This window comes from Macaca mulatta, chromosome 9 (genome assembly GCF_049350105.2).
Source record: "Macaca mulatta isolate MMU2019108-1 chromosome 9, T2T-MMU8v2.0, whole genome shotgun sequence".
Taxonomy (NCBI): domain Eukaryota; kingdom Metazoa; phylum Chordata; class Mammalia; order Primates; family Cercopithecidae; genus Macaca; species Macaca mulatta.
Window position 1 is genome coordinate 144721718 of NC_133414.1, and position 27799 is coordinate 144749516.

A 27799-nucleotide genomic window follows, 5' to 3' on the forward strand; every position below is an offset into this window, starting at 1 on the left:
ACTGACTCTGTAAAAGCCCCTTGCTCTTTGCCCCAAACACACAGAAATGCAATGTGTGACCGTGATGTTTTGTGCTCCACAAAGCTCAGCTTTGTCTAGTGCCCGTGAAGGGGGCTTTGGCCCAGGGAGGGACAGGTGTGAAAAGGTGACACCGTCTTGCTTGTTGGAACCGGGTTACTGGCTGAGCCGTCTCTTCCCTGGGAGGCTTGGAGGCTGGAGCAACACAGGGCCTTCCCCTCCTTGCCACCCGTGTGGGGTCTGCGGGACTCTGCCTGCGCTTTACTAGGACAGATCGCATCGTGTGCCATGTCCCTGGGACAGACCTCAGAGCAGAGCCCCCATACAGAGCTGGGTCCCCTGGTGGGACTGCGGTTTCCCCACGCGGATGGAGCTCCTCCATGCAGGTGGGCCTGGGCTGCACCTCTGCTCCTGCCCCACCTTGTCTTCATAGGCGCTTCTATGGGCTCCATTTAGGGCTGGGCCATTGGTCTGACTGACTTTTCTTTTTCTTCTTAATTTACAGCCAGAAAACCTTCAGAAGAACTGGCTTCGGGAATTTTACCAGGTAAGAACCACTGAAACATGTTCTTTTGGATTCATTATTTAGCAATAAGGTGCCTTTTTGCTTTGGTGTTCCTCCATGGAGTCTGGTGTGTCTATGGGGAGCGCAGGCCTAGGCTGTGGCTGGGGGTCTCAGCTCCACTGCCTGTGCCGGGCAACACATTTCTGTGCCACAGTCGGTCCGCTGCCTGCCTGCCAGTGAGCCTGGCCAGATCCTCCTCAGGCTCACTGTTCATATTCCGGCTCCCTCCCCGCTCCCCATGGGGTTCAGAGAACCCGGGGGCTCCCTCCAGGACTGGGTCAGCGTCCCCAGTGGGGCCATGGAGAGCTGGCGGTGAGGCTGGGTGTGCTTTTCAGCAGGTCTGGTTCATGCAGTACAAGGCTGTGTGGGGGCCAGACAGTTGGCGAGGCTGCGTGAAGGGCTGGGGCGGCTCTGTGCAGAGAGTGGCTGCTGGACTAGGGGAGGCGACCGGTGTGGAGAGTTTCGGGCTGGCATTGCCAGGCCAAGGCACAGACCCCCTGACTAATAAGGGACCGGTGTTTATGGAGCCCGGTACTGTGCCGTGCTCTGGTGCGGATGCTGCAGATGCCACTGTGAAGAGACAGGCTGGGTGCCCTTGCAGGTCTTCATGGAAGGAGCTGCCTGGGGCCTGTGGCCGAGCAGGTGTGCCTGTGGGGTGGCGCCAGAGGCCTCTCTGAGGACTGGGTGCATGGGGGAGGTCCGGTGGGCGAGGAGGGTGATGTGGTCATGGCATGATGGTGGCCAGGCTCGGCTCCAGGGGCTGGCGGCAAGGTCAGTGTCAGGGTGGGGTGGCCTGGACAGTGGAGCTGCTCCTGTGTTCAGACCCACAGCAAGGGCTGAGCCGGGGACTGAAATCCTGTTTCAGGTGTGTTTGGCTGTTGGTTGGGGATGGGCTGGGGAGGCCAGAGTGGAGGCCTGGGGGCCCTCTGTAGGGGGATGGGGGAATGGAACCTGGGGGGTGGCACGACCTGGGGCTGAGGTGCTGGGCCAGGGGTGGAGCTGGGGCAGCCAGGATGGGTGGGGACCTCTGTGCCGTCAGGATTGTGTCCTGCCCACCAGTGCTCCCATGTGGTGAGGCCCCCAGCATGGAATGGTGTTTCTGTAGCCAGCATCCAAGTACCTCCATAGGGACAGCGATGTGTGTGTGCATGTGTGTGTGCATGTGTGTGCTTGACACCCATGTGATGAGGAAGCCATTGTCCTACAGGGAAGTGTGTGTGCATGTGTACATGCATGTGTGTGTGCATGCACATGTGTGTGCGTGTGTGTGCCTAACACCCATGTGATGAAGCCATTTTCCTACAAGGAAGTGTGTGTGCGTGTGTGCGCGCGCGCGCGTGTGTGCTCAGAACCTGTGCGGCGAGGAAGCCGTTGTGTGCCCATGTGCGCGTGCGTGTGTGCGCGCGCGCGCGTGTGTGCTCAGAACCTGTGCGGCGAGGAAGCCGTTGTGTGCCCATGTGTGCGTGCGTGTGCGCGCGCGCGCGTGTGTGCTCAGAACCTGTGCGGCGAGGAAGCCGTTGTGTGCCCATGTGTGCGTGCGTGTGTGTGCGCGCGCGCGTGTGTGCTCAGAACCTGTGCGGCGAGGAAGCCGTTGTGTGCCCATGTGTGCGTGCGTGTGTGTGTGTGCGCGTGTGTGTGCTCAGAACCTGTGCGGCGAGGAAGCCGTTGTTCTCCAGGGACCTGACAAATCTCTCTCTGTAGAGTCTTTGGTCAGATGTGCAAATGGGAGACATTTTCCCCTTTGAAAACATGTATTTACAAATTGAAATAATAGGTACGATGAATTTAGCTGTAATGTGCGACATCATCTACTCAGCCCTCACTTGGAGAAAGAGGACCCTCTAGGAGTTGAAGCTGCTGCGCCACCCCCATCACAGTGCTCTCGTCATCCCCGTCCTTTATGCCAACTGCACGTGGGGGGCCAGCGGCGGGGTGGGTTTGCAAGGTGGGGTCTTGCTGTGTGTGCCTGTCGGGGAGACCCGCATCCTTGCAGAACCTTCATCCTCTCCCGGCGTGTATCCCGACGTGTCTCCTCTCCAGGGATCCACAGGGTTTCCCTCACTGAATGTTGAGGTGTGTGTGACCGGCCAGGAGCAGAACCTGCCGCATTCACAGCTGAAATCAGGATCTGCTCTTGTGTTTTGGTGTTTTTCCTTTTTGAAAACTGCTACTTTTTTGTTGTCGTCGTCGTTGTTGTTTGTTTTTGAGACGGACTCTTGCTCTGTCGCCCAGGCTGGAGTGCAGTGGCGCGATCTCGGCTCACTGCAAGCTTCGCCTCCCGGGTTCACGCTATTCTCCTGCCTCAGCCTTCCAAGTAGCTGGGACTACAGGCGCTGCCACCACGCCCGGCTAATTCCCAGTTTCAAGCGATTCTCCTGCCTCAGCCTCCCAAGTAGCTGGGATTATAGGTGCCCATCACCACGCCTGGCTAGTTTTTGTATTTTTAGTAGAGACAGGGTTTCACCACGTTAACCAGGCTGGTCTTGAACTCCTGACCTCAGGTGATCTACCCACCTCAGCCTCCCAAAGTGCTGGGATTATAGGCATGAGCCACCACGCCTGGCCTGTCTGCTGCTTTTTTCTTGGTTTATTTTATTTTAATCATATTTTAATTTTGTCCCAATCAAGCCAGCGGCTGGCCCGCAGGAGCAGGGTTTTAGGAGACATTTCAGTGTCTGGGCCTGACCCGCCGTTCCTGGTGGTGTGGTGCAGCCATGGCGGACACCGAGGTCCCAGCAACAGCTCCCAGCAAACCCTGGGCTTCCTCACACCAGGCGGTGGCCAGGATCTACCTGGGGCTCCAAAGGCCTCTTCTGCCTCAGGGAGGGGCACGTGAGCCCCACCTGTGAGGGACCGGAAAGGTCAATGTGGAGGAAGCCCCCATCCCCACACTGCAGCCCCCAGCAGGTGTTTCCCTGTGTCCCTGGACCCCCGAATCCTGGTCCCCTCTGTTCCTGCAGCTCTGTGGAGCCCGGTGGTGGGGGTGGGGGGTGGGAAGCAGTTCATGAACAGGAAGTAGGGGTTGCCCTGGGCCTCGCTCTGGGCCTGCACACCTGTTGGGTTCTCTTCAGGCTGGGCCATGCGCTGGACTTCCCAAGCGAGGTGCTGGCCCTGGGACATGTGACCTGAGCACAGAGAGCTGCAAAAAAACCCAGAGGACCTGCCAGTGGACGTTGGCCTGTGGCCCCAGCCAGCTCGCTGCAGGGCGCAGGTGTGGTGGGGAGACCTGGGGCTGCTCCAGGGTCTGCAGCCTATGCTGGCCAGCGTGGGGACCACCCAGTGTTGGGTCAGCTGGGCCCAGCCATCCACATCCCGCTGATGCTCAGGCACCCGTGGGCTGGGCCGTGGCAGCTCCTCTGCTCCGCTCCTCACCATCCAGACAGCTGCGTCTGCCATGGGGTTCGGAGCTGGTGTCTTTGCTCACTAACTGAAGAAGCTCTTGTTCCCCAGGGTTTATGGTTGGGTTTGGGATGAGGATGAAGTAGATCCCTTGGAGAATAGCGGAGGCCTGAGCAGGAAAAACATCTGGAAAGAGGTTTTTTGAGATTGGGACAGGGAGAGCTCAGCATCAGGAGGGTCTTAGGAGATGAGGAGTGCAGGAGCGAGGCCTTGTCTGAGGCAGGTGAGGGAGGTGAGGTGGGCACCGGAGAGGCCCTGTCAGGGGAGGGTGAGGGAGGTGAGGAGTTCACGGGAGAGGCCCCGTCTGAGGAGGGTGAGGGAGGTGAGGTGGGCACGGGAAGGCCCTGTCAGGGGAGGGTGAGGGGAGGTGAGGCGGTCAGGGGAGAAGCCCCGTCAGAGGAGGGCGTGGGAGGTGAGGCGGGCAGGGGAGAGGCCCCGTCAGAGGAGGGCGTGGGAGGTGAGGCGGGCAGGGGAGAGGCCCCGTCAGAGGAGGGCGTGGGAGGTGAGGCGGGCAGGGGAGAGACCCCGTCAGAGGAGGGCGTGGGAGGTGAGGCGGGCAGGGGAGAGGCCCCGTCAGAGGAGGGCGTGGGAGGTGAGGCGGGCAGGGGAGAGGCCCCGTCAGAGGAGGGCGTGGGAGGTGAGGCGGGCAGGGGAGAGGCCCCGTCAGAGGAGGGCGTGGGAGGTGAGGCGGGCAGGGGAGAGGCCCCGTCAGAGGAGGGCGTGGGAGGTGAGGCGGGCAGGGGAGAGGCCCCGTCAGAGGAGGGTGAGGGAGGTTATGAGTTCATGGGAGTGGCCCTGTCAGAGGAGGGTGAGGGAGGTGAGGTGGGCAGGGGAGAGGCCTCGTCCGAGGAGGGTGTGGGAGGTGAGGTGGGCAGGGGAGAGGCCCCATCAGAGGAGGGTGAGGGAGGTTATGAGTTCATGGGAGTGGCCCTGTCAGAGGAGGGTGTGGGAGGTGAGGTGGGCAGGGGAGAGGCCCCGTCAGAGGAGGGTGAGGGAGGTGAGGAGTTCATGGGAGAGCCCCTGTCAGAGGAGATCTGTGGTAGAGAAATGTCGTCTCATCACATGGTGAGCCTCTCTTTCCGATTTTCTGTCCTGTTGAGTTAGAATGTGATGCTGTGTTTTGGGGATTCGGGGAGGCTGTGCAGGGGGCCTGACGCTTCTAGGGCTGCTCCAAGCTGGCTGATGGTGTTTTGGGCTGGGGCCTAGTTCCCCTCCTGGTTTTGCCGGTCTGGGACAGTGGGACTGGCTGGAGGGGCCCTTGTCCCTTGCTTGGCCATGTGTGTGGCCCTTGACTGTGAGGGGCTGGGCTGTGGCTGGAGCCTGCCTCCAAGCTCTCTAGGTTTCCTAGTTTGTGTTATATTTGGCAAGAACAGCTGCCGTGTTAAGCTAAGGCTTTTGTTTGTTTGTTTTCTTTTAAAACGGAGGCCTTGGGGCAGTAGGGGAGTTTGGAATTCTTTTGGGGTTTTGGGCGCATCCAAGAGGGGCCAGCAGTGGGGATGGGTCCTGGCTGCTCCGTCCCGTGGAGCAGGGACAATTCCCGCACATTCGGGTCTGCAGCCTGTTCAGCGTGGGGCCCTCTGCACCGGTGGCCATGGGGGAGAACAGTTTGGGAGCAGCCAGCAAGACCCCAACTTGACAGACCTCACACCCAAGGCTCAGGCCACCCGGAATTCCCATGTCACGTCCCATTTCTTCCATTTCTTTCCCTTTTACTTTTTTTCTTTTACTTACGACTTAACAGTTACTGTGAATGTTGACAGTGTAGAGTTCGCCAGTGGTGCTGGAAGTTGAGTTCTGAGCGAGATGGTTCTCCTTCTGTGACTTGCAGCCCCTGGAACGCCACAGCCCGTAGGGGCCCCTCCTTCCCGAGTCCCCCCGCAGGAGCCCGCTCCTTCCCGAGTCCCCCCCACAGGAGCCCCCTCCTTCCCGAGTCCCCCCCACAGGAGCCCCCTCCTTCCCGAGTCTCCCCGCAGGAGCCCCCTCCTTCCCGAGACCCCCCGCGGGGCCCCCTCCTTCCCGAGTACCCCCACAGGACCCCCTGCTTCCTGAGTCCCCCACTGAACAGAGGCCCTGCCGAGTGGTTTGTCGGACCCAGCAAAAGGGCGGGCAGGGCTGTGGGAGGTGGACAGCAGCACCTGGCGTCCTTTCTGGAGACTCAGCCTTTATGAAAGACAATAGAGTCGTTTGTAAAGAAAAATAATGAATGATGGTTTGCTCTGTGCAGTGTGTCATTTTTCCTGGTTGCAAAACCAAATTTTCTTGGTTTTCTTGGAAGAAGCCTCTTCAGAAGGAAGAAATTTCAGTGACACTTAGAAAAGACAATTCTCAAAAGTAAGATTTCAACCCCAATCCCCACTCTCATGCTTTTTTTAGCCTGACTTGGTTTCTTAGGCAGTCAGCCAGTTCAGCTGCTGCACTGAGGGGCCACGGGCTGGTGGGTTTCTGGCAGTGAGTGGGCCTCGCTCAGGGCTGGGTCAGATACCTGGTGGTCTCCGTGATCAGAACCCACTGTGCCAGCAGCTCAAGGGCGAGGGATGGATGAGACGCCTTGACACTGGGCCTCTGACTGTTTTGGGTTTTTTAAAATCCTAGAGTTTCCATTATACAGTTATTTTATTTTTCAAAATAGCCTTGAACAAGTGGCTTTTATATACAGAAGAACTAACTATGACCTTCGTGGTTTTTTAGAAACCTTTTCTGTAAAACTTGATCCCTGTAGAGAGTGCAGGAGACAGTGCAGAAAAGCCTGTGTGTGCCTCCATCGCCAGTCCTGAGCACCCTCGACGCCTTGGGGATCCACGGCTTTCGAAGATTAGGTCCGGAACTCAGCCTGGCGCCTGAGAGCTTGGCATGCCTTCTCAAGTCTTGAGTCCCCAGGCAGAGCCTGGCCAGCGCGATGGCTCACGCCTGCAATCCCAGCACTTTGGGAGGCTGAAGCAGGCAGATCACTTGAGCTCGGGAGTTTGAGACCAGCCTGGCCAACATGATGAAACCCGGTCTTTACTAAAAATACAAAAAATTAGCCAGGCGTGGTGGTGGGCACCCGTAATCTCAGCTACTTGGGAGGCTGAGGCAGGAGAATCGCTTGAACCCAGGAGGCAGAGGTTGCAGTGAGCCGAGATCGCACCACTCTACTCCAGCCTGGGTGATGGAGTGAGACCTTGTCTCAAAAAGATAAATAGATAAACAAAGCTGCAGAGCCTGGGCTCACCCTGTGCTGGCCTCCTCAGCTGGCCTGTCTATCCGTCCAGGTTCCGTCCTCTCTCCTGAGAATCAGACTCACAGACTCATCACCAGGGGTTCCAGAATCTTCTCCACGTCAAGAGGGGCTCAGGCCCCAAACGCAAGAGCCAACCCCCACTGCTGTCTTCAGAATGCTGTGGCCCCTCCCACTTTCCTGTGTTGACATCCTGCCCCCAAGGTGGCCTCAGGAGGCCGGGCCCTGGGCGCCGATGAGATCACGGGGGAGGACACCATCCCCATGAATGTGATCAGTGCCCTGAAGGAAGAGGCTGAGCGCTGCTGCACCCCTTCTGTCCTGTGAGGACACTGCAGGAAGGCGCCGTCTGTGGGGAATGGACCCTCCTTGTGGAACGGGCTGGCCTCGCTCGTATCCTAGTTTCAAGCGCCCTGTGGAGCGCACGTCTGTGGCGTAGGCCCCGCAGGCTGTGGTGTTTTGTTGCGGCAGCCGGAGTGAAGAGAATGCCTTCCCGTGAAGCGTTCAGCGTTGGGTCAGCGTGGCGGGCCTGCAAAGAACGCTTGCTGGGGGACGCCAGGCTGTACTCAGATGGAGGGATGGTACATGGGGCCAGAGGGAGCCTGAGTCTGGGCCTGGAGCTGCTGCCCTCTGTCCCCACAGTGGCCTGATCCATGTCTCGAGTTGCTCTGAATTCCTGACACTGTCTTGTGGCGGCCCGCAGCCCGTGGGCCACACTGGAAGTCTTCGTTTCAGAAGCTTCCCATCCTCCTCCTTGCCTGTCTTCCAAACGTGGCGTCAGGAACTAGCTCAGGATGCAACTGCTGGTTTTAGCCTTTTCAAAATGTGCACCATAGAAGCACACGGGATGCTGTGTGAGGAAGACTTCTGTGGGGCTTTCACACGTGACTTTTCTGGCCCACTGAGTTTCCTTTTAAACCCCCAGGCATCTGGGGTGGCAGGTCCGTGGCTGCTGCTCAGTGGAGTTGGAGGAAGTGGCTGCTGGGTGTGGGAAGGCTCCTGAACACTCGGAACCTGGAAGTTAATTGCGCTCTTTTGACCGAAGGGGTGGGATCCAGCCTGTATTCGATGCACAGCTTTGTGGCTGCATTTCCGCCCCTGGTGAAGCAGCTGGGCAGGCCCCTTTGCTCGAGGGCCCCATCTTTGGGGTAGGACCCGGCCCTGCTGGGGAGTGGGCAGCTGGGACTGAGGTGGACACCCTTGCTCGAAGCCAAGAAGACCCAGGAGTAGGGGAGGGTGTCGAGGACAGAGTGGGCAGTGGGTTGGAGTAGGCACTGGGTTGGTGGAGTGGGCGCTGGGTTGGTGGAGGAGCTGGTTGGAGACTGAAGGGCTGGGAGGCCCCGGGCTAGGGCGAAGGGATGTCTGCCTCTCTAGGTGGCTGGGAGGCTTCTTGCCTCTTGCGATGCACTTTCGAGCGAGGCCCCGGCCTCAGCTGAGGGGATGCGACCTGCGTGGCCTGGTGGGTCTGGCACCTGAGGCCCTGAGCCTGGGGAACAGGGGCCTCACCTCTTAGTGGTGGTGGGCTCCACCCTCTGTAGCTGCTGGTTCTGGGTCCTGTGGGGAGCGGTGTGGGATGGTCGTATGCGTCGTTTTAGGAGCATGTGTGTGAGTGTGAGGATGCCATGGCCAGTGGACATGCCTTCCTCCTGTCCCTGCAGTCACTGGAGGGGAAGCTTCTTGTCCTTAAGTCAGACCGGGAGGCAGATGGGCCCTGAAAGAGCCACAGTGTGGCGTGGGAGGCGGCTGCAGTGGGAGTTGCCTGTGCTTTGTTGGTTGTGAACCAGCATCCAAGGGAGGACCACAGTGGCAGATGTGCAGTGCGGGATACGTGGCGTGCAGGGATGCCGTGGGTGTGGTGTGGGGTGTGTGGTATGCAGGGATACTGTGGGTGTGGTGTGGGGTGTGTGGTATGCAGGGATGCCTTGGGTGTGGTGTGGGGTGTGTGGTATGCAGGGATGCCTTGGGTGTGGTGTGGGGTGTGTGGTATGCAGGGATGCCGTGGGTGTGGTGTGGGGTGTGTGGTATGCAGGGATGCCGTGGGTGTGGTGTGGGGTACGTGGCGTGCAGGGATACTGTGGGTGTGGTGTGGGGTGTGTGGTATGGAGAACATGGTGCTGACGCAGGATGTGGTGACGTGGTGGTGATGTGGGACGTGGTGGTGATGTGGGACGTGGTGGTGATGTGGGACGTGGTGGTGATGGGATGTGGTGTGTGTGGGATGCTTTGGTCACATGGGACATGGTGATGTGTGGGACGTGGTGGTGACATAGTGTGTGTTGGTGATAGGAGACGGGGTGGTGACATGGGATGTGGGGGTTGCAGTGGTGACGTGGGACATGATAGTGACATGGGACGTGGTGACGGGGTAAGGCGTGGTGGTGATGGAGGTGGTGTGGTGATGTGGCATGGAGGATGCAGTGTGAGGGACGTGATGGTGACATGGTGGTGATGCGTCGTGGTGACGGGGAACGTGGCGTGGGGGAGATGGGGTCCTGGCTCTCCTGTAGCTGTGGCCGGCGGCGAGTGGCACCGTGCAGCAGGGAGGGAGCCCAGCTTCGGGATGCAGGAGCTCCTGGGCAGTCTGTTCTGGGAGTGAGGATGTTTGGGGGTTGTGGAGCCGTTGTGCGGGCCAGTTGCTTTGCTGGGCTGGTGGGGAGAGGCCATCTGAGGTCCTTGGAAGCAGCCTGGGTCTGTCTGCTCCCTGGGGTCAGATGCAGGCCGCCTCTGCAGCCTCAGCTCCATGTCCCAGCCCTGCCCCGCAGCCTTCACCTGTGGGAAGATTCTGCAGGCTCGCTCTCCCTCCATCATCCGGTGGCTCCTCAAATACCATGCCCTGGTTGGTGGCTGTGTTGATTCTTGGTCTCCCGGTGACAGAACTGAGGTGGGGAGCCACAAAGCCACATGCTGAGGCAGAGCCAGGACAGACCCTGCTTGGCCCTGGGCTCTGGCTCTTTGCAGGCCACTCAGCAGACAGTCCCCTCCCTCCAGAGCTCCTGTGCAGTGTGGCTCGGGGCAAAGCCACCCTGTGGCTCTCTCAGGGCGCGTCTGCCTCCTGATCAGATCTAAGGATAAGAAGCTTCCCCTCCGGTGACTGCAGGGATGAGAGGGAGGGATGTCCACCGGCCATGGGCGTGCTAATGCTCACACACACTCACTGCCGGAGTGAGAGGCGGTAGAGGACTCCTTTCCCAGAGGGAAGGTCTCCTGTGAGCCTGGCCTGGGACCTGAAGGGTGTGGAGGAGCGGCCGTTACCTGCTCGTGTAGGGGGTGCCGATCTTGAGTCCTCAGACTGCAGATGAGGTAGCCAGGACATCCATTGTGACCTTCGTCCTGTTGACAAGGACAGTACGTGGAGTGGAAGCTTCTGGCTGGCTGTACGTTGCTGCACCGAGCACCTGACTGCGTCCGGCAGGCTGCGTGTGTGGACCAGCTGCCTGCCACATAGCGGTCTGAGGATACTGATCAAAGCAGAAAAGGATAAACATTCTTTCCATCCCCAGTTCTACCTCTAGCGTGATGTACGCCCCGTCGTATGTGTTTGCCTGCATGGCTGTGGGCAGGTGTGTGGTCCACAAGTGGGGCGTCCACAAGTGGGTAGCAGATACATGCATCTACAGCTTACTCTCTCTGCCTTTTTTGTAAGCTGGGAAATCTTTCTATGTGGATTAATATATGCTGTCTATCTTAATAGCTTCAGAATATTTTATGATATGGTTAGGCCTTAATTTTTTAAAGTTGTTTTTCTGTTGGACTTTGAGGTAGTTTAAAGTTTGCTTATGGGTATGAGGATAAATTTTAAAACAGGATATAATGTTGATGATCATACAAATATAAAATGAATAGGTATTCACTTTAAATACCTATTTTAAAAATAGAGTTTTTTGGGTTTTTTTTGAAACAGAGTCTCGCTCTGTCGCCCAGGCTGGAGTGCAATGACATGATCTTGGCTCACTGCAACCTCCGCCTCCTGGGTTCACACCATTCTCCTGCCTCAGCCTCCCGAGTAGCTGGGACTACAGGCGTCCGCCACCACGCCCGGCTAATTTTTTTTGTATTTTAGTAGAGATGGAGTTTCACCGTGTTAGCCAGGATAGTCTCGATCTCCTGACCTTGTGATCCGCCTGCCTCGGCCTCCCAAAGTGCTGGGATTACAGGCATGAGCCACCGCACCTGGCCTAAAAATAGAGTTTTTAAATTGCGATAATAAATGTTGTTTATTGACCCAGTAAGATGTAGAACTGGTTCAAGGAGGAATCCAGAATGTAGACAAATAGCTTCTCCCATCAGCAGTGCTGAAATGAGTGTGCTTCATGGATGCAAGGCTGGCACTGTCCACCGGGTCATGATCCATCACATCTGCTGGGCATTGTGCATTTCTCTGGTCAAGAATCATTTCCATCATCGTCAGCTTTTAAACTCACAGAGTTGCAACGTAACTCAGAGACAACTAAAGGTAGAGATAATCCAAATAGGTGGGCTAAATGGAGGCATTCTCATTTTTGCTCATTTTAAAGTCTTTCACAGTTTTTCCTGATGGTAATTTTAAGAATAATGTGATAGGCAGGGTCTGTTTCCAGCTGACGTGGAAGGATAGTGTATTAGGCCATTCTTGCTTTGCTATAGAGAAATACCTGAGACTGGGTAATTTATGAAGGAAAGAGGTTTAATTGGCTCACGGTTCGCAGGAAGTGCAGGAAGCTTAGTGCTGGCACCTGCTCAGCCCTTGGAGGCCTCATGGAATTTTCAGTCAGGCAGAAGGCAAAGGGGGAATAGCCGTGCCACACAGTGAAAGCCAGAGCAAGAGAGAGAGAGTGGGGATGAAGTGCACACACCTTCAAATGACCAGACCTCATGTGAACTCAGAGTAAGAACTCACTTATCACCAAGGGGATGGCCCAGTCCATTCAGGAGGCATCTGTCCCCATGATCCAAACACCTCCTACCAGCTTCCACCTGTACCATTGAGGATACATTTCCACATGCGATTTGGGCGGGGACAAATGGACAAACCGTATCATTCTGCCCCAGCCCCTCCCAGATCTCACGTTCTTCTCAAATTTCAAAATACAATCATCCGTTCTCAATAGTCCCCCAAAGTCTTGACTCATTCCTGCATTACCTCAAAAGTCCCACGTCTGATGACTTCTCTGAGACAAAGCATGTCCTTTCCACCTATGAGCCTGCAAAATCAACAACAAGCTATTTACTCCCAAGATACAATGGGGATATAGGTATTGAGTAAACATTCCTGCTTCAAAAGGGAGAAATTAGCCAAAAGAAATGGGCTGTAGCCCTCAGGCAAGTTGGAAACCCAGTAGGGCAGCTGTTAAATCTTAAAGCTCCAAAATAATCTCCTTGGATTCTGTCCCACACTCAGGGCACACAGGCTCAAGGGGTGGGCGTCCAAGGCCTTGACCGGCTCTGCCCTTGTGGCTTTGCAGGGTTCAGCCCCCAGGACAGCTGTCATGAGTTGGAGTTGAATGCCTATGGCTTTTCCAGGCACGGTACAAGCTGCCAGTGGATATACCATTTTGGCATCTGGAGAATGGTGGCCCGCTTCTCACAGATCTACCATGCAGTGCTCCACTGGGGTCTCTCTGTGGGAACGTTAACCCCACATTTCCTCTTGACACTGACCCTCTAGAGGTTCTGTGATGGCTCAACCCCTGCAGTGGGCTTTTGCCTGGGCACCTAGGCTTTCTTATACATCCTGTTACCCAGGCTGGAGTCAATGGCATGATCTCAGCTCACTGCAACTTCTGTCTCCCAGGTTCAAATGATTCTCCTGCCTCAGCCTCCTGAGTAGCTGGGATTACAGGCATGCACCAGCATGCCTGGCTAATTTTTGTATTTTTACTAGAGACAGGCTTTCACCATATTGCCCAGGCTTGTCTTGAACTCCTGACCTCAAGTGATTCACCCACCTCGGGTGCTGGGATTACAGGTGTGAGCCACTGCACCTGGCCAGCATTCTTCACTCTTCTTTCTGTGCATCTACAGGCTTAACACCACGGTCTTGTGTTTTTCAAAGTGGCAGCCTGGGCTGTGTCTAGGCCCCTCTGAGCTGAGGCTGGAGCTGGAGCAGCCTAGATATGGGGAGCACTGACTTGAAGCCGCACAGTATAGCAGGGTCCTGGGCCTGGCCCATGAAACCATTATTTCCTCCTAGGCCTTAGGACCTGTGATGGGAGAAGCTGCCACAAAGGTCTCTGAAATGCCTTCAAGGCCCTTTTTCATTGTCTCATCTGTTGGCACTCGACTCCTTTTTAGTTATGCAACTGTCTCTAGCAAGTGGTTACTTTACAGCCTTCTTGAATTTCTTTCCTGAAAAAGCTTTTTCTTTCTTTGCTACATGGCCAGGCTGCAAAGCTTTCAAACTTTTATGCTCTGCTTTGCTTTTAAATGTAAGTTCCAGTTGTAAGTCATTTCTTTGCTCCCACATCTGAGTATAGGCTGTTAGAAGCAGCCAGGCCACATCTTTTTTGAGCACTTTGCTGCTTAGAAATTTCTTCCATCAGATACCCTAAATCATCACTCTTTAGTTCAAATTTCCACTGATCCCTAGAGTGTAAACAGAATGCAGCCAAGTTCTTTGCTAAAATATATCGTGGGTTATGGGAATATTAATATGAAGGAAATATTAATATAATTTATGCCAATAAACTTGAAATTTTATATGAAAGAAACTTTTTTCTTGAAAAACAAAAGTATCAAGAAGAAATAATGAACTCAGTAGTCCTATATCTGTTCAATTAAAATTCTACCCATTACCTTTCCACAAAAACTCTCCCAGCCCAGATGGCTTCACTGGTGAATTCTATATTTAAACAAGAAACAATAGAAATTCTACTGAGACTTTAGAAGAAGATTGAGTCACAGATGATGCTTTTTGAATTATTCTGTGATGTGAACATTAGAAAAATACAGACCAATATTCCCCATGAAAATAAATGCAAAAATTCTTTTAAATGTTGTAAATCAAGGGATGCAAGCCTGGTTTAACATTCAAGAATCAATCAACAGAATTTACCACGTCAACTGATTGAGGAAGAAAAGCCAGGTGATCATCTCAACAGATGCAGAAAAAGCATTTGACACAATTCTGTAACCATTTCTGATAAAAACTCTTTGCAATCTAGAAATAGAAAAGAGCATTCTCAGCCTGTGAAGGGCTTCTACAGGACCCCACAGCTCATGCCACACTTAAACTATGGTAGAGGAAATGCGTATTTACCTGAAGACTGGAGCAGGGGAAGGCTGCCTGATCTTATTTCTCCCATGCAGTATGGTACTGGAGGACTTAGCATAACAAGACAGTATGGTACTGGAGGACTTAGCATAACAGGACAGTATGGTACCAGAGGACTTAGCCAGCATAACGGGACAGTATGGTACTAGAGGACTTAGCCAGCATAACGGGACAGTATGGTACTGGAGGACTTAGCCAGCATAACGGGACAGTATGGTACTGGAGGACTTAGCCAGCATAACGGGACAGTATGGTACTGGAGGACTTAGCCAGCATAACGGGACAGTATGGTACTGGAGGACTTAGCCAGCATAACGGGACAGTATGGTACTGGAGGACTTAGCCAGCATAACGGGACAGTATGGTACTGAAGGACTTAGCCAGCATAACGGGACAGTATGGTACTGGAGGACTTAGCCAGCATAACGGGACAGTATGGTACTGGAGGACTTAGCCAGCATAACGGGACAGTATGGTACTGGAGGACTTAGCCAGCATAACGGGACAGTATGGTACTGGAGGACTTAGCCAGCATAACGGGACAGTATGGTACTGAAGGACTTAGCCAGCATAACGGGACAGTATGGTACTGGAGGGCTTAGCCAGCATAACGGGACAGTATGGTACTGGAGGACTTAGCCAGCATAACGGGACAGTATGGTACTGGAGGACTTAGCCAGCATAACAGGACAAGGAAGTGTGAACCCACCATGTTGGAGACAGGTCCCAACCAATTTAGAAATTTTATTGTGCCAAGGTTAAGAATACTCCTGTGGCACAGCCTGAGGAGGTTCTGATGACGTTGCCTGAGCTGATTGGGGCACAGCTTGATGTTACACATTTTAGGGAGACATGAGACATCAATGTGTGTTCATGTACATTGGTTTGTTCTGGATAGGTGGGACCGCTTAAAGCAGGGGAGGGGGCTTTCAGGTCACAGGTAGATAAGAGACAAAGAGTTGTATTCTTTTGAGTCTCTGATTAGCCTTTTACTGAATACACAGTTTACATGTGAGGGGGTAGAGGAATAATCACTTATGCCTTAGTCTGGCTCGGTGAAGCAATAGGGCAGAGGAAGCCATCAGTCATGCATTTGTCTCAGGGGAGCCTCAGAGGGATGACTGAGTTCTGTCTGTCCTTTGTCCATAATGAATTACCTCATGGGCAAATCGTGATGGGGGAAGGCCTTTTTTTTTTTTTTTTTTTTTAAATCTGTGTAGCTCTCTTATAAAGGAATAAAATACGAGGCAGGTTTGCCTCATGCAGTTCCTAGCTTAACTTTTCCCATTGGCTTAGTGGTTCTGTGTTCCCAAGATTTATTTTCCTTTCATAAAAGGAAACAAAAGGCATACAGATTTGAAAGCAAGAAATAGAACTTTATTGGTAGAAGACATGGTGGACTATTTAGAAAAACTTAAGGAATCCATAAAACTTTACTATGACTATTAAGTGGATTTATTTAGTTTTCAACATACAAGGTCAGTATGAAAACATTTTGTTTATATTAGCTATCGGTAATTGGAAACTTAATTTAAAAAATATTTACAGTAGCAGTAAAATGAAATACTTGGGTATAAATTGATAAAATATGTCGATATCTGTATACTGAAAACTATGAAACACTGATGAAAGAATCAGAGAAGATGTAAAGAACTTGAGAAATATACCATGTTCATGGATTGGAAGACTCAGTGACATTGACATGTTAATTTTCTACTAACCAATCTACTGAGTTGTGCAGTTGCAACCAAAATCTCAGCAGGGTTTTTTTTTTTTTTTTTGTAGAAGTCTATAAGGCTATTCTAAAATATACATGGGAAAGCAAAAGAACTAGAATAGCCAGAACAGTTAAAAACTAACAACATACTAATGTTTGGGGGCTTATATTCAGATTTCAAGACATACCGTAAAGCTGCAGCAATCACGACAGTGTGCTGTTTGTCAAAGCACAGAAATACGGATCATTGGAACGGAAAAGAGGTTAAGAACTAGACTCGCACATACAGTTATGATGGACCAGGGGTTAAAGGCAGTTTGTTAAAGAACAGTTTTTTCAACAAATTGTGCAGGAACAATAGGACATCCATATACAAAAAGTTGATAATTTTAGTATTTTATACCATACACAAAAATTAACTCAAAATGGATCTTAGAGCTAAATATAAATCTTAAAAAGTACAAAAGTTCTAGAAGGAAACTTAAGAGAATATCTTTTGAACCTTGGATTAGTCAGAGATTTCTTAGATGCAACAGCAAAATCACAATTAATAAAATAAAAGAATTGGCAAATTCGAATTTATCATAATTAGGAACTTCTGCTCTTCGTTAAGACATTGTGAAAAGAATGAAAAGACATGTCACAGATTGGAGGAAAATATTTGCAAATTACATATTTGATGAAGGACTTGTATCTAGAATATACAAAGAACTCTGAAAAGCCAATAATAAGAAAGCAAAGAACCCAATTTTAAAATAAGCAAAAGATTTTACTAGATACTTCACCGAAGAAGAGAACACAGATGGCAAGTAAGTGCAGGAGATGGTGCTCAACATCAGTATCTTTCAGGAAATGCAGATCACAGCAACATAATCAGTATGTGCCCATTAGACTGGCTAAAATTAGATTGACTGTAAAAAACAGAGTACACAAACCCTGGCAATACTCAGTGCTGATGAAGACGCAGGGCCACCGGAAGTCCTATGCCTGCTGCTGGCCCTGCAGGTCCGTATGGCCTTGGGGAATCTGTCATTTCTTATTAAGTTGGGCATGTGGCTACCCCGTGACCTCGCTCCTGCTCACCAGCTGACATGACGGTGCACGTTCACGCAGAAGCCTGAAGCATGTTCACAGCTGCTTCACCTGTGATCCCCGCCTCCGCTGCGTGGTTCCGTTTCTGGGTCACGTGGAAGGAGGTGACTGTGGGTGCAGGAATGAGTGGTCCTTGCAGGGACCTGGGGTCTTTGGAGGAGTTTGAAGTGTGAGCTGGCTGTTTTGGCTGTGGCACTGCCTACTCACTGGTGCATCTGCACTTCACACCGGCGTCTGTGCCTCACACGGGCGCGTCTGCACTTGGGGAATGTGCGTCTCCCTTTGGCAGCTCCTGTCTTCTGTGTGGTTCCTCCCATTCCCACCTGTTTGGTGCCTGGGATGTAGGCCGTGGTCTCTGCCTATTCAGCACCCCCATACATGCTCAGGACTCCCCATCTTTCTGTTCAAACCCAAACCCCTCCTTTCCTTCCAGACTCTTGGTTCTAGCTGCCTGGATGCCCTGTGGCCTGCCAGACTTAGAATGTCCAGAGGGACTTCTCTGTTCTCTGCTCCACACCCCACCCCGCGCCACCTTCAGAGGCTCCCTGGCATCTGGCATTGGTCACTGTCCCTGCTGCCACCCTACCCATGCCACTGTCCACTCTCTTTGGTTGGTTGCAGGGCCTCTGCCTCAGTTTTTCTCACAGGCTGAGCCTTGGAGGCCCTGCCACCTGCCTCTTTCCCTCCCTCCCTCCCCCCCTTCCCTCCATCCCTCCTTCCCTCCAGCTGGCCTTGCTCTGCCACCTCAGTACCTCGCACAGGCTGCCACTCCCTCTGATGGCACCTTTGCTCCCTCTCTGTCCCTGTCTTGTCCCTCATGTGGCTCAACCCAAGGCTTCCCCCCCCACATCCCACCCCACACCCCCTTCTCGGCAAGATCTTTCTCTGTGGCCCTGTGTGTTTCTGAATTACTGCATGATTTCCCTAGCTTCTGAGTCAGTGTCTGGGTTAGGGAGGGAGGCGGTCAATAAATATTCTTGTCTTGATTTGAGATCTCCCAAAACACACCCCAGGCAGGATTCCAGTGAAAGCAGTTGAGCTGGGAGGTGCAGGAAAAACCAGTTGGGGAGTGGGTAGATGAGACTAGGAGGGGAGACTTTGGGGGCCCCTTGAGGCATAGGAGTCTCAGACTGGCCAGCAGCTGGCTGAGGGGCACTGAAGGGCAGACCTGGGGACATGGGAGCCTCTGCTGCAGGGGGCAAGGGGTGACCCCCGGCCAGTCCTGAGGCTTCTTGACCAAGGTCAGGCTCTGTGACTCTTAAGTTCCTTTCTTTGTGCCTCGGCCCTGGGCATTGCACAGAGCAGGGGGTTCTGGAGGGGGAGGTGCCATCCTGCCTGGCCTGGCTTCCCATTCACGCGAGGCTGCTTCTCTGCAAGGGCTGGCAGGACCTCTGTGTGTGTGTGTGTGTCCAGTGTTTGTAAACTTGAGGTAGTTTATACACAGTAAAATGTATTGATCTTTGGTGCACGTTTCGATTTTGACAAATGCGCACACTTACATGGCGCCCGCCCCAACATGACGGGGAATTTCCATCTTCCTCTTCCTTGCTTTCCCCCCGCTCAGGTACCACAGATCCATTTTGCCCATTCTGGAACGTCACACGCTAAGACCTAGGGAACGTGGCGGTGCCCGCCGGCTTTCCCTGTGCGAGTGTGTGGAGCCAGTTCCGTGTTGTCGCACACTGTGGCTCAGTGCTGTCATCACGAGCACTGGTCCTGGATCCTGCTGCATGGGGCCTGCTCTGCCCTCCCCACTCTCCCCTCGGTGACACCTGGGCTATGTCCAGGTTCGCCTGGTGAATAAAGCTGCCATGGATGTGGATACACAGGCTTCCTGGGACACAAGCCTTCATTCTGCCTAGGTCCATTCCTCAGGGAGACTGTTGGCTGTAGGGTGGGCGTGTGTTGAAGGCTTTAAGGAACTGCCCAGGTGAGGCAGCTGGTCACGCCTGCAGCCAGTAGGTGGGAGTCCTGGTCGCTCCACGCATCTCCCTGGCCACATTTGGTGCTGTCATTGGCGTTTCGGTTCCCTGACACCACTAAGTGCCTCGTGGCAATATACAGTTGTGGGAGCTGGTATGTTCAAGATTGCCAGGCCGTGCAATTTCTCTCTGTTCTGAAATGAGATTTTGTGGGTGTACACAGAGCCCTCTGTCAGCATCCACAAGGTGGATTTTGGTGTTCATTTTAGCGAGCACTTAGATTCTTTATGGACAGATTGTCAAGGCTTTTGGAATGCACACGTTAGCAGTCTGCTGTGCCCTGTGGACAGCCTGAGCTCACAGCAGTGCAGGCGGCCCTGCGGCGACTGCGGCAGGCCCCTGTTGGCTCCGTGTGAGGCCCTCCCAGCTCATGCCCCACTGCCCTCGAGGGGTCGCTTGTTCTGCTAGAGTCTGTGTGACTGTGGTTTGGTCCTGTGTTTGGCACTGAGGCGGGGTGGGTGTCGTAGACCAAATTGTGTCCCCTGAGTTCATAGGTTGCACTCTGACCCCCAATGTAATGGTATTGGGGGGTGGGCCCTTTGGGAGGTGGTGGGGTGAGATGAGGTTGTAGGGTGGGCCCCCGGGATGGGATGGGTGCCCTTACAAGAAGGGACACGGGATCAGGCTGTCTCCACAGGGCACAGAGGCAGCTCTGTGAGCCAGGAAGGACCCTCACCAGGAACCAAACCGCTGGCTCCCTGGCCTCAGACTTCCAGCTCCAGAACTGCAAGAAATACCTACCTGTCTTGTTTAGACTGCCTAGTCTGTGGCATTTTGTGATGGAGCCTGAGCTGACCGAGGCAGGGGCTAAGGGTGGACAGGCTGGAAATACCTCACCTGGGTGCTCCCAGGAGGCTTCACGGGGAGACCGGGGCCGGGAGCTGCTGCTGGCTCCACACCTGTCCTGAGAGGGTCTGTCCTGGCCGCTGAGCAAGTGGGTCTGGAGGGCAGTGGGGTTGGCGGTGCTGGGTGTGGCTCCCAAGATGCGTGCAGCTGTCCTCAGTGGCCGCCTTGCCCAGCAGCATCCCTGCCAGAAGTGGGTGCTTTGAGGGCCAGTGCCTGGTCTGTCCCTACTCCCTCTGCGTCCCCAGCTGCCAGCCACGTGCAGCGGATGACAGTGAAATGAATGAGGGAGTGAAAGGTGAAAGAGGTGCCGTCCAGGAATCATGGTGAAAGCTTAGCGAGCGCGGTGTGGTCCGGGGCTGGGTGCTGTGAGATGGCTGGGATTGTAGTGAGAGGTGAGACGGGATGCAGACGGACAGATGCCGCAGGGCCTTCTGTTCCCTGTGAAAAGCTTCAGCCTTTCTTCATCCTCAGGGTAACGGCGGCCATGGACGGTCAGATTTGTGAGGACCCTTGGTTGGAGTATGGGAAACCGGGAGGGATGGGGCCGTAGAGAGAGCCGTGTGGGAGGTGCCCAGGCTGGAGTGGCAGCGTTGGGTGTGGAGAGAAACTGGAGATAAGGGATGTGCATCTGAGTCAGGGACTTTGTTGTTGATGTTGATGTCTTCCTGGTTGCCATTGCCCGGGAGGGTGTTTACAGCACAGCGCTCTGATCAGCAGCTGCGGATCTGCCCTTGGTGAAGAGTAACCGTTAGGCTCAAGTGTGGAAATTAACCGCAAACCAGATTCTGAAAGCAGACCTCCTGCCAGTGGTCTGGTCGGTGGAGGACAGTATGATCCTTGTCTGCCTGATGCAGCTCAGGCCCGTGCCTACCAGCTCAGTAAGGGCCGGCGTGGCTGAGAGCCCATTGTGGACCCTGGGAGTTGACTGACGGGAGGCTCCCCTTTCTGGGCTGCATAACCTTGCTGTGCCCCCACTTCCTCGTGAGCGTGCACCCACGGCTGGCGACGACTGTGAGGCGTGACGGAGTGAATTCCAACTGCTGTGAGGGCCTGGAGCCCTGTGCCCTGTGGTGACCGCCCCCCTCTCCCTCCAGATGTGCTCTGGGGGTGTGTGGGGGAGACGCAGAAGGAAACGTAGCTGTTTATTTCCTTTCCAGATGGGGAAGGCTTTTCTAAACTCCACATCATTGAAGGAATTTGTAGAGGCAAAGACTGGTGGATGTGAGTGAATAAAACTGGCAGGACTTTTCTTAGGCTCTTAGAGTTTAAATGTGATTAAAAGGCAGACTGGGAATATATTTTTGAAAACAACAATAGGCTAGTTTAACAGTTTTCATAAAGAATTCTTATGAATGAAAGAGAACATGTAAAATTCCAATAGAAAGATGGTCAGAAGCTTCTCTTTGAATCTAGCCCAGCCCCATCCAGTAGAAATGACATGTAAAGTACGTACGTCATTTCAAAGTTTGAAGAGCCACATTTTAAAGAGCAAAAAGAAATAGGTTAAATTATTTTAATAATAGATTTTATTTCACCCAGTGTATCTAGAATGTTACCATTTCAACATGTAATCAGTAGACAGTTATTAACGAGACATGTTATCTGTTTTTGCGTGGCCTTCAGAACTGGGTGTGGGTGTGTTTGACGCTGAGCCGTGGCCGCACAGATGGCAGGAGCGAGGGGAGGCAGCTGCCAGGCAGTGCCCCCTCCTTGCTTACAGCTGAAGCAGCACCCTGGCATTCCCATTCTTGGCCTCTGGTGCCAAGGGTGGGTCCATTTGGCTGCCTGACGTGCATCCCCAGCACTGCAGATGGGTGCTCCCTCTTTAAGGTACCTGGTGATATACCGCAGTGGCCTCAAACTTGCTCTTGCCCTCTGACCCCAGCCCTCCACTCCTAAGCAGAGCTCCAGAAACAGACTCCGCGTGAGGGAGCCCCAGCTCTGTCGTAGGGCAGTGCACTGCCTGCCTGCTCGACTTCAGGTGACGCATGGCCCCATCCTCTCGAGCCAGGGCCCTGCGGCTATTCAGTGTCTTCATAAACTCTCAGTGACTCAGGAAAGTGGCTGAAGATAAAAATCTCATCGTACATCTTTGAAGGGAGTTGTGTTACGTTCACATGCATAGCGTAAGATTGGCTGTGGGGCAACAGGAGACCTGAACAGAAGGTTCTTCTGTGTCCTCTTTTTCCAGAAGTCTCCGGTGTGGCTCCAGGGTCGGTGCTAGTGGCTGTGGAATGAGTGTTCACTGGCTGCCGCGTGGTTTGGCCCTTCCCTCCGCATTGTGGACTGCACTGTGCTGCGGCTGCTCTCCACACATGAGTGTCCATGAGGGGCGGGTATCCACAAGGGAATGCTGTGCACGATGGCTGGGTGGCTTCCGGGGAAGCCATCCTCCAGGGGAAGGCATCCATGAGGGAGGGTGTCCTCTAGGAAAAGGCGTCCATGAGCGGAGGGTATCCATGAGGTAGGGGTGTCCTCCACAGGAAACCAGCCTCCAGGGGAAGCTCCCCTCCAGAGAAAGACAATCATAAGGGGAAAGTGTCCACGAGGGGAAGGCATCCATAACGGGAAGGCACCAAGAGGGGAAGGCATTCTTAAGGGGAGGGTATTCTTGAGGGGAAGGCGCTCTTGAGGGAAAGTCATCCTCGAGGGAAAAGATCCTCCAGGGGAAGGTGGCATCCATGAGGGAAAGGTGTTCATGGAGGAGGGTGACCTTGTAGGGTACCCTCCAGGGAAAGACATCCTTCAGGGAAAGGCATCCATGAGGGGATGACGTCCTCCAGGAAAAGGCGTCTATGAGGGAAAGGTGTCCATGAGGGGAAGGCGCCCATGAGGGAAAGCCGTCCATGAGGGGAAGGTGTCCATGAGAGGAAGGCATCCTTGAGGGGAAGCCACCCTCCAGGGATATGTGTCTATGAGGGGAAGGTATCCTCTAGGGAGAGGCCTCCATGAGGGAAAGACATCCTTGAGGGGAGGTGTCCTTGAGGAAAAGATGTGTATGAGGAGAGGGTGTCCATGAGGGAAAGGTGCCCATGAGGGGAGGGTGTCCTTGAGGGGAAGGTGACCTCTAGGGAAAGGCATACATGATGAGAGGGTGTCCTTGAGGACAAGGCACCCATGAGGGAAAGGATTTCATGAGGGAAAGATGTCCATGAGGAGAAGACGTCCATGAGGGGAAGACGTCCATGAGGGGAAGACGTCAATGAGGCGAAGGTGTCCATAAGGCGGGGGCGTCCTTGAGGGGAAGGTGTCCATGAGGGGAAGATGTCTATGAGGGAAAGACGTCCATGAGGAGAAGGTGTCAATGAAGTGGAAGTGTCCATGAGGGTGGGGGGTGTCCTTAAGGGGAAAGTGTTCATGAGGGGAAGTTGTCCACGAGGGAAAGACGTCCATGAGGTGAAGGCGTCCATGAGGGAAAGGTGCCCACAAGGGGAAGGTGTCCATGAAGGGAGGGAGTCCTTGAGGAACAGTTGTCTATGAGGGAAAGGCATCCAAAAAGGAAAGACATCCTTGATGAGAGGGCATCCTTGAGGAAAAGAAGTCTATGTGGGAAAGATGTCCATGAGGATAGGGCGTCCATGAGGGCAGGGTGTCTATGAGGGCAGGGCGTCTATGAGGGCAGGGCGTCCATGGGAGAAAGGCATCCATGAGGGAAGGATGTCCTCAAGAGCAAGGCATCCTTCAGGGAAAGGTGTGCATGAGGGGAAGATATCCATGAGGGCAGGGTGTCCATGAGGGAAAGGCGTCTATGAGGAGAGGGCGTCCTTGAGGAAAAGGTATGAGGCAAAGATGTCCATGAGGGGAGGGTGTCCATGAGGGGAGGGCATCCATGAGGGGAGGGCGTCCATGAGGGGAGGGCGTCCATGAGGAAAAGGCGTCCATGAGGAAAAGGCGTCCATGAGGGAAAGGCGTCCATGTAGGAAAGGCATCCATGAGGAAAAGACGTCCATGAGGGAAAGACGTCCATGAGGGAAAGGCGTCCATGAGGGAAAGGCGTCCATGAGGGAAAGGCGTCCATGAGGGAAAGGCGTCCATGAGGAAAAGACGTCCATGAGGAAAAGACGTCCATGAGGAAAAGGCGTCCATGAGGAAAAGGCGTCCATGAGGGAAAGGCGTCCATGAGGGAAAGGCGTCCATGAGGGAAAGGCGTCCATGAGGAAAAGGCGTCCATGAGGAAAAGACGTCCATGAGGAAAAGGCGTCCATGAGGAAAAGGCGTCCATGAGGAAAAGGCGTCCATGAGGAAAAGGCGTCCATGAGGGAAAGGCGTCCATGAGGGAAAGACGTCCATGAGGGAAAGACGTCCATGAGGGAAAGACGTCCATGAGGGAAAGGCGTCCATGAGGGAAAGGCGTCCATGAGGGAAAGGCGTCCATGAGGAAAAGGCGTCCATGAGGAAAAGGCGTCCATGAGGGAAAGGCGTCCATGAGGGAAAGGCGTCCATGAGGGAGGGCGCCCATGACGGGAGGACGTCCATGAGGGGAGGCTGTCTTTGATGGAAAGGTGTCTGCAAGGGGAAGGCGTCTATGGGTTTTCGGCAGCATAGCTGAGCAGAGCATGCAGTGAGAACTCTCGGGATCTTGTGAATCCCAGGAAGAGAGGGGGAGACAGAGGTGTTTGAGGAGCCTGTGGAGGCAAGGGGCAAGCTTTGGGGGGTGGGGGCCTTGTGGAAAGGGGGAACTGGGAAGGTCGGAGGGGAGAAACGATCATCAGGGCACTGAGATGGGGAGCCAGGAGCTGAGTCAGTGGCTTTATGAGACTCTTCATACTTTGGGTCCCATTACCCTGCTCCAGATGGGCTGAAGGGTCAGGGATCGCTTCAGTCCCTTCGGGAGCTTGCCGTGGCCAGAGTGAGAAAGGGCTGTCGTGAAAATCTGCATGGCGGCTGGCCTTGCGAAAGAGGCTTCCAGAAGGTGTTCTTTTATATGATGGCTGTGAGGCCGCAGTTGCTGTTACCATCATGGAAGCCAGGCCAGGGTGGGGGAGCGGGTGGGGCCTTGGTCGCATCTGCCGTGACCCTGGACTTAACCTTGCCCTGCCTTGTGCGGCGGTGGGGGGTAGGGGGTGGTGTGGAGACCGGGGGAGGAGGGGGAAACGTGCTTCTTAAACTAGAACTGATTTGCAGGAGGTTCGATGGCCCAAGCCAGGACTTTGTGCAGGTTAGAGCCCTGCGTTTCCACCTCTGCCCATGGTGTCTCCAGCAGCAGCTTCAGGCTCCATCGGCAGATTTGCTTAAGTCACTTGCCCTGTCTCTGGGGAAAGGCTGCTGCGTGTGGTCAGCGTGGTGACCCTAAAACTCCGGGCTGTGCTTGGGTGGGGAGCGTTGGGTTCCACGCCCCTCCCCATGGCAGGGCCAAGGAGAGGCAGCTCCAGATCACACAGGCTGGCCAGGCTGCCTGTGGTGAGGTCATGGAAACTCATGGTGTCCTATGTGCAGGGCGGAGAGAAGAACAGGCCCCTGCCCACACAGCTGCTCCGCGCGCCCTGGCCGGTCCCATCGGCTGTGCCTTGAGGAGGCCGTCTGACCAGGGGCATGTGGGAACCTGGGTCTGGTTGGTCACACACAGACCTCTTCCTGGGATCCCTGCACCCGTTGCAGCCCAGCCCAGCCCTGAAGGGACCTGGAGAGGAGAGCCCCCACCCAGGGCAAGGGTGGGCAGCGGGGATTTTAGGGATTTTAAACAGAGTATTTTCCAGGCGTTGTTGGCAAATAGCAGTGGCCTTTTTCTATCGAGAAATTCCCGTGTCCCTCTGCGTGCCTTATCTTGGCACGGGGCTTCCACTGGGGTGCTGTGCAGGATGTAATTCCTTTTTAGGTCACTCCGATATTCCTCTTTGGAGGACGCCTGACAAGGCCTGGCTGTTGCTATTTTTAACACCAAGTCTTGGCCGTGCCGATGGACGTGGCCTGGGCAGGGCTGTGCTGCCCGTTTCCTGGGAACCAGGGGCCCTTCGTGCTGGGCCCAGCTCCGCGTCAGAAACAGGTGCTGCTTGTTGCTTGGCTGGTGAACGTGCTCTTTCTTGCCGTGCCTTTGCGAGATATTTTTCTTGGGCCTTCCTATGAAGCATCCAGGTCAAGAACACTAATAAAACAACCCAGGTGTTTTTGGTGACTACCCTTTTTTCCTTTAAGTTAGGAGCACCTGCTCTTTCCCTGTAGAATTTTGGTGAAGAAAATGCACAGCTTTGGGCCATGACTTCCCTGATCGTTCCAAGGTCACGCGTGCCAGTGTCATTGTCACTCAGGGCGTGAAGTGCTAAGCAGAAGCTCAGACTTGTGGGTGGAGACGTGCACCCCGTGGGGGCTTGTGTCTGCTCACAGCCATGCCAGATAACCGGGGGACACTGTCACATGTGCTGTGCAGTGGCGTGTTTCCAGCCAGGCCTGTCCCAAGCGTGCTGTCCGACACTGTGGCGTGGCCTTTCCTGTCCATCCTCTGTGGTCCAGCAAGATGTTTTGTTGAAAGGATCTTTGTCCAGCATCGTGCAGGCTGCAGAGGCTCCCAGGCCAACCCCGGGGAGCTCCTCAGCTTCCTGCACCTGCCTAGGGCTCTGTGTGTGGCCGTGTCCTCCCGGTTCCCCGGCGCCTGCGTCCCCCGTGTCCTCCCGGTTCTCCGGTGCCTGCATCCCCTGTGGCTGTATCTCTCTGGTATGGGCCAATGCCTATGGTGTGAGTGGCCGTGTCCTCCCGGTTCCCCGGCGCCTGCGTCCCCCGTGTCCTCCCGGTTCTCCGGTGCCTGCATCCCCGGTGGCTGTATCTCTCTGGTATGGGCCAACGCCTATGGTGTGAGTGGCCGTGTCTGGCTCGTGCTACCTCACTCTGTCCAGCCTGTGCTGAGCCTGGACGCCAGCACTGTCGACACCTCCCAGCGACCGTCTCAGGAAGGCATGTGCCGAAGTAGACACTCAGAGGCGGGGAACCAGGCCCCGGAGTCCCTGCCAGGAGGGGTCCAGCAGGAGCCTGTGCCCGGCGAGCTTCCTGGAAAGCTCACACTTCCACCCACCACCACTGCACCCAGCCCAGATTGTCACGGGCACTGACCGAACTGATCAGGAACTTGGGAGCCAGGGGTGAAATGCAGCCATTATTAAAAATCAAATTATATAAACCTATAATAAAGTAAATATGTTAAAACCAAAGGCAATAAATGCCCTACACCCATCACTTCCTAATGATTGTCCTGCTACATAGGATCTTGATTATTTAGCTCTGTGTCTGTGTGAGGGAGATACTCACACAGTATTTGATGTGTGAGTGATGGTGCCTTGCTGAGCACCTCTCCTGCCCCAGGTTCAGTGATGCCACATCGGCAGCTTAGCGTTGGCCATGGCGGGGCATTCAGACCTCGACAGGGCAGACCCAGGGCCTCGCCTGGAGAGCTAGTATTGAGCCCTTTCGAGCCTGGGGAGTTGGGGGGCTGGTTCTGTCTCCCTTCCCCGTGGAGGAGGCAGGGGCTCCTGGGTGCTGCTTACTTGTCAGGTAAAGACATTGCAACAAAGGTGCCCTGTCCCTGGCTGTCTTTTGTGGTGGTGCTAGCTCTCCGTCAGCTTCAGTAGTGAGCCTCAGCTCTTGGACCCTCTGCTTGACTCCCCTTGGTGGGAGAGGTGCTTGAATCCTGGCTGTTGGGATTCATTGCTCGTCAATGAAGAATTTACATTTACCCTATAAATTCTGCAGCTTCACTCACTTGCAAAGGAAACTTTTTTTTTCTGTT

At 54.2% G+C, this 27799-nt stretch overlaps 1 protein-coding gene across 5 annotated transcripts in view; it reads left to right on the top strand.

The window, feature by feature from the left end:
* INPP5A (inositol polyphosphate-5-phosphatase A) overlaps positions 1-27799 on the top strand; it is a 249651-nt gene that overhangs the window by 73586 nt on the left and 148266 nt on the right. For 3 of the 5 annotated variants that reach the window (XM_028827054.2, XM_077947897.1, XM_028827055.2), the window contains exon 2: positions 524-565. The exons of 1 other annotated variant lie outside the window; for it this stretch is intronic. In XM_028827054.2, the coding sequence (XP_028682887.1) occupies positions 524-565 (42 nt within the window). Of the gene's footprint in view, positions 1-164; positions 405-523; positions 566-27799 lie in introns of those variants that run through there. One more of the 5 variants, XM_028827056.2, reaches the window with a different exon arrangement.